The sequence below is a fragment of the Pseudophryne corroboree genome, chromosome 3 (assembly GCF_028390025.1).
Source record: "Pseudophryne corroboree isolate aPseCor3 chromosome 3, aPseCor3.hap2, whole genome shotgun sequence".
Taxonomy (NCBI): Eukaryota; Metazoa; Chordata; class Amphibia; order Anura; family Myobatrachidae; genus Pseudophryne; species Pseudophryne corroboree.
Window position 1 is genome coordinate 1,609,649 of NC_086446.1, and position 20,944 is coordinate 1,630,592.

Here is a 20,944-nt window from a genome sequence, read left to right on the forward strand (position 1 = left end):
CAGGAGGCTATCCTGAAGTCTGTATATACACACTCAGGTGCTATACTGAGACCTGCAATTGCTTCAGCATGGATGTGTAGTGCTGCAGCAGCTTGGTCTGATACCCTGTCAGATAATATTGATACCCTCGACAGAGATACGATTTTGCTAACCATAGAGCATATTAAAGACGTCGTCTTATATATGAGAGATGCACAGAGGGATATTTGCCGTCTGGCATCTAGAATTAATGCAATGTCCATTTCTGCCAGGAGAGGGTTATGGACTCGGCAGTGGACAGGTGATGGAAGTTTTGCCTTATAAAGGTGAGGAGTTGTTTGGGGATGGTCTCTCGGACCTCGTTTCCACAGCGACAGCTGGGAAGTCAGCATTTTTACCACATGTTCCCTCACAGCCAAAGAAAGCACCGTATTATCAGGTACAGTCCTTTCGGACCCATAAGGGCAAGCGGGTTAAAGGCGCGTCCTTTCTGCCCAGAGGCAGAGGTAGAGGGAAAAAGCTGCAGCATACAGCCAGTTCCCAGGAGCAAAAGCCCTCCCCCGCTTCCTCTAAGTCCACCGCATGACGCTGGGGCTCCACAGGCGGAGCCAGGTACGGTGGGGGCCCGTCTCAAAAACTTCAGCAATCAGTGGGCTCGCTCACAGGTGGATCCCTGGATCCTTCAAGTAGTATCTCAGGGGTACAAGCTGGAATTCGAGACGTCTCCCCCCCCCCGCCGTTTCCTCAAATCTGCCTTGCCAACAACTCTCTCAGGCAGGAAGGCAGTGTTAGAGGCAATACACAAGCTGTATTCCCAGCAGGTGATAGTCAAGGTGCCCCCCCCTTCAACAAGGCTGGGGTTACTATTCCACAATGTTTGTGGTACCGAAACCGGTGAGACCCATTTTAAATTTGAAATCCTTGAACACATATATAAAAAAATTCAAGTTCAAGATGGAATCGCTCAGGGCGGTTATTGCAAGCCTGGACGAGGGTGATTACATGGTATCACTGGACATCAAGGATGCTTACCTGCATGCCCCCATTTACCATCCTCACCAGGAGTACCTCAGATTTGTGGTGCAGGATTGTCATTACCAATTCCAGACGTTGCCGTTCGGTCTGTCCACGGCACCGAGGGTATTTACCAAGGTAATGGCCGAAATGAGGATACTCCTTCGAAGAAATGGAGTTTTAAATATCCCATACTTGGACGATCTCCTGATAAAGGCGAGGTCCAGGGAGCAGTTGTTGGTCGGGGTAGCACTATCTCAGGAGGTGCTACACCAGCACGGTTGGATTCTAAATATTCCAAAGTCAGTTGGTCCCTACGACGCGTCTACTGTTACTGGGGATGATTCTGGACACAGACCAGAAAAAAGTGTTTCTCCCGGAGGAGAAAGCCAAGGAGCTGTTGTCTCTAGTCAGAGGCCTCCTGAAACCAAGACAGGTGTTGGTGCATCACTGCACGCGAGTCCTGGGAAAGATGGTAGCTTCATACGAAGCAATTCCATTCGGCAGGTTCCATGCAAGAACTTTTCAGTGGGACCTGTTGGACAAGTGGTCCGGATCGCATCTTCAGATGCATCGGCGGATATCCCTGTCTCAAAGGACTAGGGTGTCTCTGCTGTGGTGGCTGCAGAGTGCTCATCTTCAAGAGGGCCGCAGATTCGGCATACAGGACTGGGTCCTGGTGACCACGGATGCCAGCCTTCGAGGCTTGGGGGCAGTCACACAGGGAAGAAATTTCTAGGGACTATGGTCAAACCAGGAGATTTCACTACACATAAATATTCTGGAACTATGCTCTAAGTCAAGCAAGACCCCTGCTTCAAAACCATCCGGTAATGATTCAGTCAGACAACATCACGGCGGTCGCCCATGTAAACCGACAGGGCGGCACAAGAAGCAGGATGGCGATGGCAGAAGCCACAAGGATTCTCCGATGGGCGGAAAATCACGTGTTAGCACTGTCAGCAGTGTTCATTCCGGGAGTGGACAACTGGGAAGCAGACTTCCTCAGCAGGCACGACCTCCACCCGGGAGAATGGGGACTTCATCCAGAAGTCTTCCAGCTGATTGTACACCGTTGGGAACGGCCACAGGTGGACATGATGGCGTCCCGCCTAAACAAAAAGCTAGAAAGATATTGCACCAGGTCGAGAGACCCTCAGGCAATAGCTGTGGACGCTTTAGTGACACCGTGGGTGTACCAGTCGGTTTATGTGTTCCCTCCTCTTCCTCTCATACCCAAGGTACTGAGGATAATAAGAAAAAGAGGAGTAAGAACTATACTCATTGTTCCGGATTGGCCAAGAAGAGCTTGGTACCCGAAACTTCAAGATCTGATCTCAGAGGACCCATGGCCTCTGCCGCTCAGACAGGACCTGCTGCAGCAGGGGCCCTGTCTGTTCCAAGACTCACCGCGGTTGAACGCCGGATCCTGAAGGAAAAGGGCATTCCGGAGGAAGTCATCCATATGCTGATTAAAGCTAGGAAAGATGTGACCGCAAACCATTATCACCGCATATGGCGAAAATATGTTGCATGGTGTGAGGCCAGGAAGGCCCCAACGGAGGAATTTCAGCTGGGCCGTTTTCTGCACTTCCTACAGTCAGGGGTGACTATGGGCCTAAAATTGGGTTCCATTAAGGTCCAGATTTCGGCTCTGTCGATTTTCTTCCAGAAAGAACTGGCTCCACTGCCTGAAGTTCAGACATTTGTTAAGGGAGTGCTACAGCCCCCTTTTGTGCCTCCAGTGGCACCTTGGGATCTCAACGTGGTGTTGAATTTCCTAAAGTCACATTGGTTTGAGCCACTTAAAACCGTGGATTTTAAACATCTCACGTGGAAAGTGGTCATGCTGTTGGCCTTGGCTTCGGCCAGGCGTGTGTCAGAATTGGCAGCTTTGTCATGTAAAAGCCCTTATCTGATTTTCCATATGGATAGGGCAGAATTGAGGACTCGTCCCCAGTTTCTCCCTAAGGTGGTATCAGCTTTTCACTTGAACCAACCTGTTGTGGTGCCTGCGGCTACTAGGGACTTGGAGGATTCCAAGTTACTGGACGTAGTCAGGGCCTTGAAAATATATGTTTCCAGAACGGCTGGAGTCAGGAAAACTGACTCGCTATTTATCCTGTATGCACCCAACAAGCTGGGTGCTCCTGCTTCGAAGCAGACTATTGCTCGCTGGATCTGTGGCACAATTCAGCTTGCGCATTCGGCGGCTGGACTGCCGCATCCTAAATCTGTAAAAGCCCATTCCACGAGGAAGGTGGGCTCTTCTTGGGCGGCTGCCCGAGGGGTCTCGGCTTTACAACTTTGCTGAGCGGCTACTTGGTCAGGGTCTAACACTTTTACAAAATTCTACAAATTTGATACCCTGGCTGAGGAGGACCTGGAGTTTGCTCATTCGGTGCTGCAGAGTCATCCGCACTCTCCCGCCCGTTTGGGAGCTTTGGTATAATCCCCATGGTCCTTACGTAGTCCCAGCATCCACTTAGGACGTCAGAGAAAATAAGATTTTACTCACCGGTAAATCTATTTCTCACAGTCCGTAGTGGATGCTGGGCGCCCATCCCAAGTGCGGATTGTCTGCAATGCTTGTATATAGTTAAACTAAAGGGTTATTGTTGAGCCATCTGTTGAGAGGCTCAGTTAAATTTTCATACTGTTAACTGGGTATAGTATCACGAGTTATACGGTGTGATTGGTGTGGCTGGTATGAGTCTTACCCGGGATTCAAAATCCTTCCTTATTGTGTCAGCTCTTCCGGGCACAGTATCCTAACTGAGGTCTGGAGGAGGGTCATAGGGGGAGGTGCCAGTGCACACCAGGTAGTCCTAAAGCTTTCTTTAGTTGTGCCCAGTCTCCTGCGGAGCCGCTATTCCCCATGGTCCTTACGGAGTCCCAGCCTCCACTACGGCCTACGAGAAATAGATTTACCGGTGAGTAAAATCTTATTTTCATCATGGATGTCGCATAATGAGAAAGAGACACAGTTTTTGAGAAAATCTGTAGAGGGTTTGAAGTATTCAGCTCCGACTACTTCGTCTAAAATTCCACCTACATAACCGAAAAAAAACGTACACTTTCCCAGATAATGCAAGCTGACACTGATACCGACTCTGATACAGGGAACGGTGATGGGGATATGCAGGGGGGATGCATCCCTTGCTAAAGGGGTGCAGCTAATGATTGAAGCCATTAGGGATGTTTTGGATATTACTGAGAAGGTACCTGAGCAGGCAGAGGAATCTTATTTTACAGTAAATAAGAAATCCTTCCTTATATTTTCTGCTTCTAAGGAGTTAAACTTCTTGTTTTGAAAAATACTTGGAAAACCCAGAGAAAAAATTCCAGATCCCTAAAAGAATTCTCATTGCTTTCCCTTTCCCTGAAGAGGATAGAAAGAAGTGGGAAAACCCACCTATAGTAGACGCTTCTGTATCTAGGTTGTCTAAAAAGGTGGTTTTACCTGTCCCTGGTTCAACCGCCTTAAAGGAGCCGGCTGACCGCAAGATTGGGACTATGCTCAAATCACTATACACTGCTACAGGCGTGGCTTTAAGGCCCACTATTGCTTGTGCGTGGATTTCTAAAGCCATAGCAAAGTGATCAGGCCTTACTAGAGGACTTAGATACTATGGATAGGTGTGACATTGACTTGTTTTTACGTCACATACAGGATTCTGCAGGTTTCATGGTGGAGTCCATGAAGGACATTGGCCTGCTTAATACAAGGGCTACTTCCATGGCAGTTGCGGCACGGAGAGGACTCTGGCTACCCCAATGGACTGCGGATGCAGAATCCAAGAAAAGTGTGGAGAACCTGCCCTTCACAGGTCAGGCACTATTTGGGGACGCATTGGATGCGTGGATTTCCATGGCGACTGCGGGTAAGTCGACATTTCTTCCCCCCGCTTAGGAAATCTTATCCTAAGCCTACTCTCCAGTCCTTTCGGATGCTAAATAAAAAAAATCCAACCCCCCACCTTCTTTAGAGGTGGTCGGGGAAAATCCAGAAAAATTGCACCAACAGGTTCCCAGGAACAGAAACCAGGTTCTGCTTCCTCAAAATATTCAGCATGACGGTGGACCTCCCAGCCGGGAGATCGGGCAGGTGGGAGCGAGACAGAAAGATTTCAGTCATGTCTGGGCGTAGTCATGCCTAGACCCCTGGGTGACAGATATTGTTACCCAGGGGTACAGACTGGAGTTTCAGGAACTTCCACCGCACAGATTCTTCAAATCAGGCTTACCAGCATCGTTGACAGAAAGTGCTATCCTACAGGAAGCCATTCAAAAATTGGTACGAACAAATGTCATTGTTCCAGTTCCACCTCACCTAAAGGCCAAGGGTTATTACTCAAACCTGTTTGTGGTACCGAAACTGGACGGCTGGGTAAGGCCTATATTGAACCTGAAGTCATTGAACCCCTACTTGAGGGTTTTCCAATTCAAGATGGAGTCTCTGAGTGTGGTGCTCTCAGGTCTGGAGAAGGGGGAATTCCTAGTATCCCTGGATATCAAGGATGCGTACCTTCACATTCCGATCTGGCCGCCTCACCAGGCCTATCTACGGTTTGCACTACAGGACTGTCACTATCTGTTCCAGACATTGCCATTTAGCCTCTCCACAGCACCGAGGATGTACACCAAGGTCATGGCGGAGATTATGCTACTCCTCTGCAAACAGGGGCTGAACATAATTCCATATCTGTACGATCTGCTGACAAAGGCATTTTCCAAGGAGAAGCTGTTGCAGAGTATTGCACTCTCAACTCAACTACTCTGGGATCATGGGTGGATCCTGAACCTTCCAAAGTCACATTTGGAACCGACAAGGAGACTGCCTTTCCTGGGGATGATACTCAACACGGAAATGCAGAGGGTGTTTCTACCGGTGGAGAAAGCGTTGGTGATCCAATCAATGGTTCGGGATGTCTTGAAACCTCCCCGGGTATTGGTTCATCAGTGCATTCGCCTTCTGGGGAAGATGGTAGCCTCCTACGAGGCTCTCCAATACGAAAAGGTTCCATGCACTGTTCTTCCGTCTGGATCAAATGAACAAGTGGTCGGGATCCCATCTTCACATGCACCAGTGGATACGTCTGTCGCCAAAAGCCACAATTTCACTCCTCTGGTGACTGCAAACTTCTCACCTGCTCGAGGGCCGCAGGTTCGGAATTCAGAATTGGATTCTTCTAACCACAGATGCAAGCCTCAGAGGTTGGGGAGCAGTCACCCAAGGGGAAAACTTCCAAGGAAAGTGGTCAAGTCAGGAAGCTGTCCTTCCAATAAACATTCTTGAACTAAGGGCCATATACAACGGCCTTCTACAAGCGGCACATCTTCTGCAAGATCGAGCCATTCAAGTTCAGTCGGACAACGTCACAGTGGTGTCCTACATAAACAGGCAGGGCGGATCGAAGAGCAGGGCTGCAATGTCAGAGGTAACAAGAATCCTCCTCTGGGCAGAAAGGCACGCGCTAGTGCTGTCCGCGATCTTCATTCCGGGAGTGGAAAACTGGGAAGCAGACTTCCTCAGCAGACACAATTTCCAGGAGAATGGGGCCTCCATCTGGAGGTGTTCGCAGAGGTAACAAGCCAATGGGAGGTACCTCAGATAGACATGATGGCCTCTCGCCTCAACAAGAAGCTTCAGAGGTACTGTTCCAGGTCATGAGACCCACAGGCAGTGGCGGTGGACGCCCTGGTGACTCTGTGGGTGTTCCAGTCAGTGTATGTGTTCCCCCCACTTTCACTCATCCCAAGGATTCTCAAACTAATAAAAAGAACGAGTTCTGGCGATCCTCCTTGCACCGGACTTGCCAAGGCGTGCTTGGTATGCGGATCTTCTAGCATTACTGCTGGAGGATCCGAGGCCTCTTCCTCTTCGCGAGGACCTTCTACTACAGGGGTCATTCGCCTATCAATTCTTACCACGGCTATGTTTGACGGCATGGAGGTTGAACGCCTGATCTCAGCTCGGAAGGGAATTCCGGCCCAGGTTATTCTTACTCTGATCCAAGCTAGGAAGGGGGTAACGTCTAAACATTACCATTGGATTTGGAAATAGTATGTGTCTTGGTGTGAAGTCAAGAAGTTTTCTACGGTGGAATTTCAACTGGGACGTTTTCTCCTATTTCTGCAAGCAGGTGTGGATGTCTGCCTACGCTTAGGCTCAATCAAGGTCCAGATTTCGGCCTTGTCCATTTTCTTCCAGAAGCAATTGGCTGCTCCCCCTGAGGTTGAGACTTTCTTGAAGGGAGTTCTGCACATCCAACCACTCTTTGTGCCTCCTACGGCACCTTGGGATCTTAATGTGGTGCTGCAGTTCCTGCAGTCGGATTGGTTCGAACCTTTACAGGAGGAGGACAAGAAGTTTCTTACTTGGAAGGCGGTCACGCTGTTGGCCTTGGCTTCTGCACGACGTGCGTCAGAATTGAGGGCATTGTCGCCCAAGAGCCCCTACTTGATTTTCCATGAGGATAGAGCTGAGCTCAGAACACGTCAACAATTTCTTCCAAAGGTTGTGTCGGCTTTTCATATCAACCTGTTGTGCCAGTGGCTACTGACACCTCAATTACCTCAAAGTCCTTGGATGTTGTACGGACTTTGAAGATTTATGTGAACATATCTTCTCATCACAGGAAGTCGGACGCACTATTTGTCCTTTGTGATCCCAACAAGATTGGGTGTCCTGCTTCTAAGCAGACGATTTCTCGCTAGTTCAGGCTTACTATCCAGCATGCTTATTCTACGGCAGGATTGTCAATTCCAAAATCTGTTCAGGCCCACTCTACATGTAAAGTGGGTTCTTCCTCGGCAGTTTCCCAGGGTGTCTCGGCTATTCAGCTTTGCCAAGCAGCTACTTGGTCAGGGTCGAACAAGTAAGTTTTGCAAGTTCGATACTTTGGCGTCTGAGGACCTAAAGTTTGGTCAACCGGTTCAGCAGGAAACTCAGCACTCTCCCTACCGTACTGGGTACATCCCCATGGTACTAAAAGGACCCCAGCATCCTCTAGGACAGTGATTTTCAACCTTTTTGAATTCGGGGCACGCCGAACAAAATTCTGAAATTGCCAAGGCACACCATCAGTACCCCACGAACAACCCCCCCCCCCCAAAAAAAAACAAAAAAACAACAACACACTTTGGCCCACATGGGGAATTAAAACACACATTGTCACCCCACATTAATTGCACATATTGTCCCCCCACAGCAATTACACACATCCCCCGCCCACAGTAATTACACATATTGTCACCCCACATTAATTGCACATATTGTCCCCCCACAGTAATTACACATATTGTCCCTGCCCAGCAATTACACACATTGCCCCCCCCACACACACACACACAGTAATTACACATCCCCCCCCCACACACACACAGTAATTACACACATGGGACCCCCCCACACACACAGTACTAATTACACACATGGGCCCCCCACAGTAATTACACATATTGGCCCCCACATTAATTCTGCACACTGTTCACACACTGTTCACACAGCTATTACTGTAAAATTAATTCAAATGCACTGGACCATACCTGTAAGGTTTCAGCATTACTTTTCCATATGCCTCTCCCTCCCTCCCTCAGCGTCAGCCGGCAGGGGTCAATGCAGCCGTGAGCAGTGAGGTGCAGCAGGGAGCAGCACTTTGCTGGTGGCTGGCAGGCAGGGGTTAATGCAGACGTGAGCAGTAGGGAGCAGCACTTGCCTGGCGGCGGCGGGTGGGCAGCCAAAAGGACCCGTCTATACCCCATGGTACTAAATGGACCCCAGCATCCTCTACGGACTACGAGAAAAGGATTTACCGGTAGGTAATTAAAATCCTATTTTGTTTACCATGTCTAAGAGAGGCAAGGGTGAGGAGGATACACTCCACAGCAGCACCGACATTGATATCATGTTTGTCATGCAAAGCAGGGTTAACCTCTCTGGTACAAAATGGATTATATGGAAATTGTTATAGCTTTCACTAAAGCTTCCTTAATAATCCAAGGCAGTCGCAGGTTCAAGTTGAACCACCATGGGCTTCTTTTGCACAAACATAATCCAATGTAGCTGAGCGGATAATGCCAGCTCCTATACCAGGGATATGTTACCCAGTTAACCCTTACATGCAACATTCCCCCTGGGTCTTATCACATCCAGTCCAGGAATCTGCAGCCTTTCAACAAAAACAGGGTGAAAGGCCTGTGGAAAGTAAATCACACAGACATGAAACAACATCTTCACAGTTTACACATGCTTCCTAAGGGGACACTTCGGAGGATGAGGATGATTCCTCGCATTCTGGGTCTGCATACAGAGATGTGGATGAAGGTAACAGCTCACTAGATATACCTGAGCTAAATAATGCTATGAAAGCTATTCTATCCTTAGAGGAGGGAGCAGAGCCTTTGTTAAAATCCAAGGCATTTGTGTTTAAACATCCCAAAATGGTCAGAACTGAATTTCTGGAGTCAGAACAACTGACAGAAATCATGCAATAGACTTGGGTCACACCTAGTAAGAAGTTCAGAATTCTGAAAAAATGGAGTTCTCATTTTCCTCTTTCGGCTGGGAATTGTTTGAAAAGGGAGGTGGCTCCCAAAGTAGATACGCATGTCATTCGGTTGGTGCGTAAATCTACATTACCTCTGCCTTCTTCAACATCATTAAATGATGCAACGGATAGAAAAATAGATGGTTTTCTAAAAACTGTTTTTTCCTTGTCAGGAGCAGTTGTTAGGCCGGCCATGGCTGGATAGCAAAAGCAGTAGCAGCCTGGGCTGATGCATTGGAGGATGATTTCTCATTGGCATCTAGAGAGCAAAAATCCCATATTGTACATATTAAACAGGCGGCTATGTTTATGGAAGAAGCAGCATTGGACATGGTACTATTGCCTCTCAAGCATCAGCCTCAGCAGTAGCAGCTCGCATAGTGGTTTGGCTGTGAACATGGAAGGCTGACTCGGAGTCCAAGAAGGTTCTGGGTGACTGCACTCCCACCCTCTTGTTGTACACTCTGTCCACTCTCAGGTGTGAGTGTTGCTCTGGCTGAGTGCTAATTTGTATAGACACTCCTTTGGGATTTAAGTTTCAACTGGATTCCGATTGGCTGAGAGGGTCTCATGGGATGTAGTTTAGTTTAATGTGTACAGTTATCACCCCATGTTTGGCAGTGTACCCCCAATGGAGTAAGAGGAATGGATTTAACTGTGAGTACCAAAATCCTCTTTTTAATCTCAATGTCATCAGACATTATTAAAGTGTTATTTTTTGTGGGTGAAATAGGGTGAAGAGCTTACTCTTATTAAGGCAGATGAGGGTGAAGAGTTGTATGTGACTGACATGACTGCAGAAGATATAGATGGAGAAGAAGAGACGTATGTGAGAGGTGATCAGCAGTGTAAGGAGGAAGAAATCCCTACAGATACCAGCACAGGTGAGTAATAAACACATATTACAGAAAAAGGAGATTTATGGTAAGACATACCATTGTTAAATCTCTTTCTGCGAGGTCCACTGGATTCCACAGGGAATAACATCGGGGTGTAAAGTTGGATCTTGATCCGAGGCACCAACAGGCTAAAGCTTTGACTGTTCCCAGGAAGCACTGCACCGCCTCCTCTATATCCCCGCCTCCAGGCACTGCTGGAGCTCAGTTTCGTTAACCAGTCCAATGCAGTAGCCGGTAAGAGAGATGATAGTCGGTAACCACAGAGAACCACATTCTCATGACAGGAGAAGGTACCAGCAGCTAATGCCATACAAACCCAAAGAAGCTATGTGTGTCAGGGTGGGCGCCCTGTGGAATCCAGTGTACCTCACAGAAAGAGATTTAACAATAGTAAGTCTTACCATAAATCTCCTTTTCTGCAGCAGGGTACACTGATATTCCACAGGGAATAACATTGGGGATGTCCTAAAGCAGTTCCTCATGAGAGGGAACGCACTGTAGTGGGCACAAGAACCCGGTGTCCATAGCAATCATCCTGTGAAGTATCAAAGGCATAGAACTTGATGAACTTGTTGCCACCTTGCACAATTGTTCTAGGTACGCACCACGGCGGGCCGCCCATGGAGGTCCAACAGACCGAATAGAATGGGCCTTGATCGCAGCAGGAGCTTGGAGCCCAGCCTGCGCATAAGCTTGTGCAATCGCCATTCTAATCCATTTGGCCAAAGTTTGCTTATTCGCAGGCCAGCCACATTTGTGAAAACCAAAAAGGACAAAGAGAGAATCAGACCTCCTGATAGAGGCAGTTCCCTCCACATATATACGGAGAGTCCGTACCCCATCCAAAGACCGATTTTTGGAGGACAGACCAGAAGAGATAAAGGCCTGAACCACAATCTCTTGGTTAAGGTGGAAAGAGGACATCACCTTTGGTAGGTAACCTGGGCGGCTTCTAAGAACCACACGGTCACAGTGAAAAAACAGAAAGGGTGAGCGACAGGACAAAGCACCTAAGTCAGACACCCTTCTAGCATAGGCAATAGCCAGCAAAAAAAAGACCTTAAGCGTAAGCCATTTAAGGTCAACAGTCAAGAGGTTCAAATGGAGACTCTTGTAGGGCATTCAGAACAACGGACAGATCCCACAGAGCCACAGGCGGAACATATGGAGGCTGAATCCGCATAACACCCTGAGTGAATGTATGAACATCAGGCAAAGACTCAATTGTTCTCTGAAACCATACCGACAAGGCAGAAATGTGAACCTTGAGGGAGGCCAGCCGAAGGCCTAAGTCCAGTCCTTATTGTATGAATTTTTAAGGAAGAAGAAAGACCCCTTTGTGGGTGCACTCTTATAAAGTATTAACAAGATTGATAGATGACCTCTGGTCAATGTATCAGAACTAACAGATTAATTACTAGATAGTAGTATAGTTTGTGAATAGGATTCCAAAATTACTGTGCAATAAGAACTGACAAAGATGGAAGGAAGAAGTTAACAGTGATTCTGCTGTCAGCGTTAGACACCGGGTAATCCCAAATGGATATTCTACTACACTCTGAATTCCCAGGGGGTCTCCCACCCTAGTACTGGCCAAGCCCACTCCTGCCTAGCTTCCAAGTTCAAGTGGTATTGGTCGTGTTCCTGTGTGGTATAGTGGTAGAATGGTATATATCGCACCTCCAGTGAATCATTGATGAGAGATCACTTGAAAAAGATAAACTGAAGAAGTACAGTCAGAAGGAACAACAGGTGGATCTGCTACCAACGTTAGGCGGGGGGGGGATTTGTATATGGCCTCCGGATCGTTGGTGCGAGTCCACGAACCAGATACAAGACGGAAAAGAAAAGAAGAGCAACAAGAGGAAGAGAGGAAGAAGAAAAAGATTGAGATTCAAATATTTAATTCAGCAGAATTTTAACAAATTAGGTTAGGTAATGTATTATTAGCATTAAGTAAAGTTATGCCATCAAATTATAAATATATATTTGTCCGGAATAATATTGGTATATAATTATACCTGCCTTGCTATATGCGCAATTGGGAGAAATTGACTTGGAAAAGTATATATCAGGAGTTCCCTGAGAGTCTTGATACAGATGTTCTAATCAATGTATACACACTCCAGTTAATATTTCAACGTTATAGATATTTGATAATCACATTATCTCCTTGAATTTGCAGAGATTGACACAATGCTTATTAAATATAAATGAGAAAAAGATATTTACAAATCTCAGTCGTTAGTCTGTAATATGTATCACATTACGAGTAATATAGCTCAGTAATGGTTACCAAGTGCTCCCTGAGAGTGCAGTTGTAACAATTGTAGCTGTTATAATAACAATATACACTCAGTCTCTAGCTGCTGTGACAGTTTAAATACACGCAGCTGAATCGCCTATTCATAGTGAAATCACAAAATAATACTAAATGTTACTTTGTTTTAGGTCAGCCTCATTCAAAAGAGAATCTTTGTCTCTGCTGTCCCTATATACGATCCATCTCACAGTAAAGCCTACACTTAATCATGCATGCCCAGATTAGCAAAAACTGATACTCACTTTCAAACATCTATATAAACAACATAAATATCTGCCACGGTATTGCTTTCTATAATGGTAAACGTATTGTTAAAGTAAAAACACTTGCAGTTCCTTGATCACAACAGTTTACAACACTATAACCGCAGCCGCTGAGGACTGCTCAAACCTGCATGGATAAAGATCAGAGTCCCGTAGCGGGAGCGGCAGGCGGTGCTGATGTAATGTCTGGTGTAGGCGGCAGAAGAATCTGTTGCCAAGCGGTTACCAGTGTTGTAGTAGCAGGTACTCAGGACAGTTAGGAGTGGGATCTCAGAGTTAGGATCTGTAGAGGGCGGGAATGAAATCGAGCATACTTTACCATGTCGAAAGCAGACACCATGAGGCCTAGTACTTCCATCGCCGAGTGTATCGACACTCTTGGGCGAGAGAGGAAGCATCGTATTCTGTACTGAAGTGTTCGGACCTTCTCTGGATACAAGAACAAACTGTTGTGTGTGTCCAGTAATGCTTCCAGGTGCACCATGCTCTGAGCAGGGACCAGCGAGGATTTCTTCCAATTGATGAGCCACCTGTGGGCTTGTAGGAATTCAACCACCAGTTCCAGATGACGGATGAGCACCTCTGGGGAATTCGCCAGGATCAGCAAGTCATCCAGATACGGCAGGATCCTGATACCTTGACGACGGAGAATGGCTGTCATGACAGCCATGACCTTGGTGAAAAATCCGAGAAGTTTTAGTCAGTCCAAAATGCAAGGCTTGATTATTGATAATGTAGGTTGCCAATAGCAAACCGCATATATTACTGGTGCGACATGGCAATAGGTATGTGTAGGCAAGCATTCTATATGTCCAGGGATACCATATAATCCTTGGGCCCCAAAGCTAGAACAATAAAGCGAAGAGTTTTCGTGCGGAATTTGGAAACCTTCACAAATTTGTTCAGAGATTTGAGGTTGAGAATGGGCCGGGAGGATCCATTCCACTTTGGAACTAGGAACAGCGTTGAATAGTACCCCCTGCCTCTCTGAGACTGAGGCATTGGCACTATCACTCCTGTGTCCAGGAAGGTTTGTACAAACAAATGAAGAGTTTTTCGCTTTTACCGGGTCCGAAGGGATAACCGTCGAGCAAAACTGGCAAGGGGGATGTGTCTTGAAAGAGATGGCGTATCCATGAGAGATGACTTCCAGCATCCAGACATCTGAAGTGGTCTGTAACCATACCTGGCCAAACTGTAGAAGTTGGCCTCCTACCATGGGGTCCCCCAGGAGGAGGCCCGCCCCGTCATGTGTCAGGCTTGTCCGATTTGGAAGCAGGCTGACGGGCGGCCCAAGAACGTTTAGGTTTGGGCTTCGAGGTTTTGTAAGCGCGAGCTTGTCTCTGGTACGCTTGACCCTTTGCTTTACCTGGAGGTCGAAAGGAACGAAAGGTGGTACTCTTAGCCTTCGGAGCCAAAAGATTAGTACTTGGGAGACATGCAGTCTTGGCAGACGCCAAGTCATTTACAATCTTGTTCAGATCTTCCCCAAATAGTATATCTCCCTTAAATGGGAGCACCTCCATGGTCTTCTTAGAGTCCAGGTCCACCGACCAGGACCGTAACCATAGAATCCGCAAGCCAGAATGGACGTAGTAGACGCTTTGGCCACCATAACACCTGCATCAGAGGCCGCCTCCTGAATGTAATGGGAGGCTGTAGTAATACATGATAAACACTGTCTGGCATTATCAGGAAAATTCAGAGGTAGCTCTACCTCAACTGCTTGAACCCAGGCTTCAATACCTTTTGCAGCCCAAGAGGCTGCCATAGTGGGTCTATGTACAGCACCTGCAATAGTGTAAATAGACTTCAAGCAGCCCTCCACACGCTTATCCGTTGGTTCCTTCAGAGAGGTGACGGTGGTGACAGGCAGAGTAGATGACACCACAAGACGGGTTACATGTGAGTCCACTGGTGGTGGGGTTTTCCACTTGGTACTTAACTCTGCAGAGAGAGGGTAACGAGCTAGCATCTTTTTAGATGGAAAAAAATTTTCCTGGAGACTCCCAGGATTCCTGACGTACATCAATTAAATGGTCAGAATCTGTTAAGACTAATTTAGTAACCTTCTGACGTTTGAACTTATCAGGTTTCTTAGACGTATCTGGAGGGTCAGACTCATCATAAATCTGAAGAATCAGTGTGATAGCCTCCACTAGGTCAGGTACATCAACCTGTGTTGTAGATTCCTCATCAGAAGCATCTGTATCAGTGTCTGAGGGATCAGTATATACGCCATCTTCATCAGATGAAGTATCCGAAACATGAGTGGATTGTGAGGAAGAAATGGCCTGCTTAGATGAACCTTTGGTCCTAGGAGGGCGAGAGTTAGGTGTTTGTTTAACCAAAGACTGATTTAATTGCTGTAACTGAGTTGACAGAGTATCTGCCCATGGCGGATTAACTACAGGGACAATATGTGGCTGTAATGGCACAGGAGGTCCCACAGGGGGCGTAGGTCTTGTTACCAGCATAGTCAGCATATTGGAGAAAGCAGCCCAAGGTGGGTCTTGTTGTGCCACCGGATCTGCAGGCTGACTAGGGGGTGTAGAACACCCAGTACCTGGTCCCTCAGCTGAAATATTTTTCTCAGTTAAAACTGTGGCGTCAGAACTGCATGAGGAGGAACGTCCACAGAATTCCCGCCCTGTGTAGCAGACATTATTTGGAAACGTAGCCTTAGGGTGTAGTAGTACAATATAGCCAGACAAGCAGTACCGGACAAAAAAACCCCTGTGTAAGGTGACTGCAAATGCAGAGCACAAACAGAGGATTTAAGCGGTATAGGGTGACTGAAAATACACAGAGAAAAATACTAATTAGTATATCCTGTGAAACTATATATATATATATATATATATATATATATATATATATATATAATGACCCTGAGACACTTAGCCCCCTTCAGGGTACATAATATAGGGATAGCAATATGTGTGAGATACACTGAATGGAAACCACACAGCAGCTATAGGCACACACAGTCGCAGAAATTATTACAAACAACAATAAAACTGCACTGGACTAGTAATACTACATAATCCAATGTATGTATACAGATATAACAATGCACACTACTAAACACTGGATACATATCACAGAATACTTGTACTAAATATCCCTGAATATATGCACTTGTTCTTAACTAACACTGTGTAAACGACATGTAGAATACTTAAGTGTCCTGTAAATGCACAGCGCTGATGAGACAGGCGGATTTACAGAATAGACAGTGCCCTGCAGTCCCAGATCAGCGCAGCTGTGTAATGGCGCCCAAACGCTAACGGAGTAAGGGAGAGATGCAGCTCCAGTGCAGGAACACCTGCTGTAGATGGCGCCTGGAGCTGGGGCAGGGGCTACAGGTCAGAGCCTTATCCCCTCTGCTGGACTTCACCACCGGGTACTATGGAGCCTATGTGAAAGCGATTTTAGTAAATCCGACCTGTGCTCTTTGCCCTGGTGGATATAGTGGGGTCCCTGCATGGCCACAGTGTCCACAACAGCAGCGCGATCCGTCTCCGGAGACCGCATCAGGATCGCTATTTCGGCGGGTCCCTGCCTGTGGGACCCTCTTACCTCCTCCCTATGATGCGGCCATGCGATCCAGGAGAGCAGCGGTGGTATGTGTGTGCCTGATGAAACCGGAGCGCCTCTGCTGTAATTACCCAGCAACCAGGGTGCTGGAGTATACAGCGTGGCTGGCGGAGGTGAGGGAGCCGCAGCACGATATGTCAGCATGACATATAGCAACTGATGCCTGTGCTGCGGCCCTTGAAGTCTTCTTTCTTCTCAGAAAATCTCTTTTTAGAGCTGCTTAGAGCAGCCCATCCTATTAGCTGCCTGCACTGCAGGCACCAACTTACAAACTGAGCTCCAGTGCCTGGAGGAGGGGGTGCAGTGCATCCTGAGAACAGTCAAAGCTTTAGCCTGTTGGTGCCTCGGATCAAGATCCAACTCTACACCCCGATGTTATTCCCTGTGGAATACCAGTGTACCCCACTGCAGAAAGAGTCACGTATTCTCCTTGGTCAGTAATTACAGCAATCTCTTATCCTACACCCTCCTCTATCAATACAAACTAATGATGGAAATGTATCTCCCCAGTGAGGGAGTCAGGAGCCATAATCCCCTATTATACTACTGCTCGCCCCCTCACATCATGTCACTGTGTGTTATCAGCCCAGAGATTTGACCAGTCTCCTCCGCACACTCTCTGGTGTATCTCATACATCAGGAGCCATCAGCCCCTATTATACTCCTGCTCTCCTCCTCACATCATGTCACTGTGTGTTACCAGCCCAGAGATCTGACCAGTCTCTTCCCCACATACTCTGGTGTATCTCATACATCAGGAGCCATCAGCCCCTATTATACTCCTGCTCTCCCCCTCACATCATGTCACTGTGTGTTACCAGCCCAGAGATCTGACCAGTCTCCTCCCCACACTCTCTGGTGTATCTCATGTATCAGGAGCCATCAGTCCCTATTATACTCCTGCTCTCCTCTCACATCATGTCACTGTGTGTTACCAGCCCAGAGATCTGACCATAACCTCTTTTGAGAAATGTATGCAGGACATTGTCTTTCTGGGCCGGGCATCCATGGGATCACTGCAAATGTATATACTAAGAAACTGAGAGTAGGGCATTCACGGTTTTAACAAAGGAGGGTGTTAGCTACAAGCCTGCAGTACTGTATTCCTCTACATACTTTTAAAATAGATTGACATTTGGAATTCATGTTGATAGGCTAAATTTACTGCCACATCTAGGTAATGGACAGTATTAAAACTGCATGCATGAGTAAACTTAGACAAGCGGTACAATTTATTCATGTTCTGCATGGCTTGTGCAAAAGTCTCCTCAGCTCCAGACCACAGTGGAAATATATTATCCTTATAGAGGCAGTGTGCCATGATCTAGCCCAAGACTCTTGGGTTGGAGAGAAATAAGTCACGTTCAACTTTGATCATCAAAATGTTCACAAAGCTGGGCACTACACAAGAGCCCATAGCACAGCCGGACTTTTGTCTAGATTTTATTTAAAAAAAAAGGAAATCCTTTCTTAAGTTAAGTTCTAAACGGGTCACGAAGAAGTCCATATGAGGCCCTTTTTACAGGGGGATTGATCACCAAGAACCTGCAGGTAGCCTCAATCTCTCTGGAATGAGGAATATTAGTATATAAACTCGTGCCATCGATTCTACACATCAGATGTGCATTTTGTAGAAGGTACAATACCTGACATTTCAAGATGAATAGTAGAATGTTCTTGCACTGCCGGCGGCAGATAATGATCCCATACTGTGAGACCACATAATATAATGAATCCCTTGCTGCAATGATTGGTCTACTGTGGTGGACCACAATCTTGTGCAGCTTAGGAGTGGTGTGTGTGAAATTTTCTGAATAGCCCCAGTATTCAAATTACTCTCTAGTTCCTGTGTAAACCTATTGGGTAAAAAGTTTGCAATAAGTATATATATACTCATGTGCCAGAGGACACCCATCCAGTAAGGCGTATATCCAACTTTTGATCAGACTACAGCAGTAACATGATGGAGCATGGACTCCATGAGATGTCTGTAGTACTTTGTAGGTAGTGTGCACCATGCCTCCTGAATAATGGTCCCCAATTCCCTTATATTCACCAGTGGTGGAACCCTGCATCCCACATATGTTATATTTGGTTCAAATTCAGCAACTCACAATGCCAGACTTGGTGGAATGCTCCTCCAGCCATAATCTGGTGGTTTTGGACCTGTGCTGTGGTGCATTCTCCTGCTGAAAGAACCTGCTCCCATCTGAGTGAATGCATTGTGATATGCTTCCATCTTTACTGCAAATTGCTCGACAAAGGTTTGCAGAGACACCTACCTGCATGTAGTACTTCAGTAGAGTAAAATGCCATTGCACCCCCCCCCCCCCACGTTAAGTGGTATGTAGTGGGACTAGTAAAACTGTCTCAAGGTTTCTGGCACGTGAATGTATAGTTATATCTATCCATATCTGTATATGTTGATGCCAGCTACTAATTTATAGATTACTGCAACATCTGCCCATTTCATGGCAATTTGGGGACATTCCACTATAGTCTCTACTGAAAAAAATATTACTTTTGGACAAACATTATTATTATTATTATTAAATTTTATTTATAAGGCGCCACATGTGTTTCGCAGCACCGTGCAAAGGACAGTACAGGGAGACAAAACTTAGCATTCCAGTAAATAAATAACAGAAATAGAGTACAGGTAACAGAGCACCACACATTTGCAAGACATAATACAGCTAAGATGTAAGTATTGATGGAGTGATCATCGTACTACTAGAGCAGGGGTGGGCAATTATTTCAGCTGGGGGGCCGCTTAACACTTCCAGCGAATATTCGAGGGCCACACACAAAATACTCAAAAAGAGTCCCCTTTTTACACATTACGGCAGATAGCGTCCCCTTTTTACACATTACAGCAGACATCGTCCCCCTTTTTACACATTACAGCAGACAGCGCCCCCGTTTTTACACATTACGGCAGACATTGTCCCCCTTTTTACACATTACGGCAGACTGCGTCCCCTTTTTACTCATTACGGCAGACAGCGCCCCCGTTTTTACACATTACGGCAGACATTGTCCCCCTTTTTACACATTACGGCAGACTGCGTCCCCTTTTTACTCATTACGGCAGACATCGTCCCCCTTTTTACACATTACAGCAGACAGCGCCCCCGTTTTACACATTACGGCAGACATCGTCCCCTTTTTACACATTACAGCAGACAGCGCCCCCGTTTTTTCACATTACGGCAGACATTGTCCCCCTTTTTACACATTACGGCAGACTGCGTCCCCTTTTTACACATTACGGCAGACATCGTCCCCCTTTTTACACATTACAGCAGACAGCGCCCCCGGGTACTAATGGTTCCCTGAAGGAGGTCTATTATTGGGATCCCGGTGCCCTCCGGAGGGGACTTTACTTCTAGTCAACGGTTGTGCTGCCCGTGTCCAGTGTATATATATATATATATATATATGCACAAACACACACACACACACACATATATATATATATATATATATATAACTGTCCAACAATGAACGGCACTCAGAGTCAAAATGATGCAAAAAATTGTATTCCACGGTCATCATTTTGACTCTGAGTGCCGTTCATTGTTGGACAGTTGTGTATTTTTGGTTCTGGCACCGGAGCAGCTGTATTAATCTAATTGGAGTGCCGGCTGCTGCTGGATCTATATATATATATATATATATATATATATATAGTACACACAAACACACATTACGTATACACACCAAGCCAACACGATACAGAGCCAAATATTCCAATTTAATAAATAGCAGCATTATAAAAAAAAACTAAGAAAAAAAAATACAGCCAGCTTACTTTTGTCTCTGCAGCTGAGCCGTTGCAGCTGTCCTTCACTTCTATGCGGTGCCGCGGCTGTAATTAGGTTGTCAGGGCAACCCATGGGGAGCGCAGCGCCGCAGATCACCCCCCGCTCCCCCCTTAATCCGGCTCTGCGCCCAGCGCGATTGGTAACAGAGGAAATCCCGGTCAGCTGACCCTGTGACGTGACCGGGATTTCCTCAGCGGCGCCTCGTCTGAGAGCAGTGCAATGACAAGCGGCCTGTCGGGCCGCTTGTCATTGCACTCTAATGGGGCACAGCGGGCCAGGCACGATCGGTCCGCGGGCCGCATCCGGCCCGCGGGCCGCCTGTTGCCCACCCCTATACTAGAGGCTGGTGGCCATAGATGGAGATGAGCCTTTACTAGCAGGATAAAGATGGTCATTGAGTAGGGGAGACCTGCGAGTGAAATGTGTCGAGACGAGGGCTTAGATAACAAAAAGAAAGAGGGCCCTGCTCTGAAGAGCTAACAATCTA

At 46.8% G+C, this 20,944-nt stretch overlaps 1 protein-coding gene across 1 annotated transcript in view; it reads left to right on the forward strand.

Moving 5' to 3' along the window:
- The window catches only part of LOC135056375 (uncharacterized), a 113,731-nt gene that overhangs the window by 89,207 nt on the left and 3,580 nt on the right, over positions 1-20,944 (forward strand). The window contains exon 14 of the mRNA XM_063961454.1: positions 10,279-10,429. Within this exon, the coding sequence (XP_063817524.1) occupies positions 10,279-10,429 (151 nt within the window). The remainder of the gene's footprint in view (positions 1-10,278; positions 10,430-20,944) is intronic.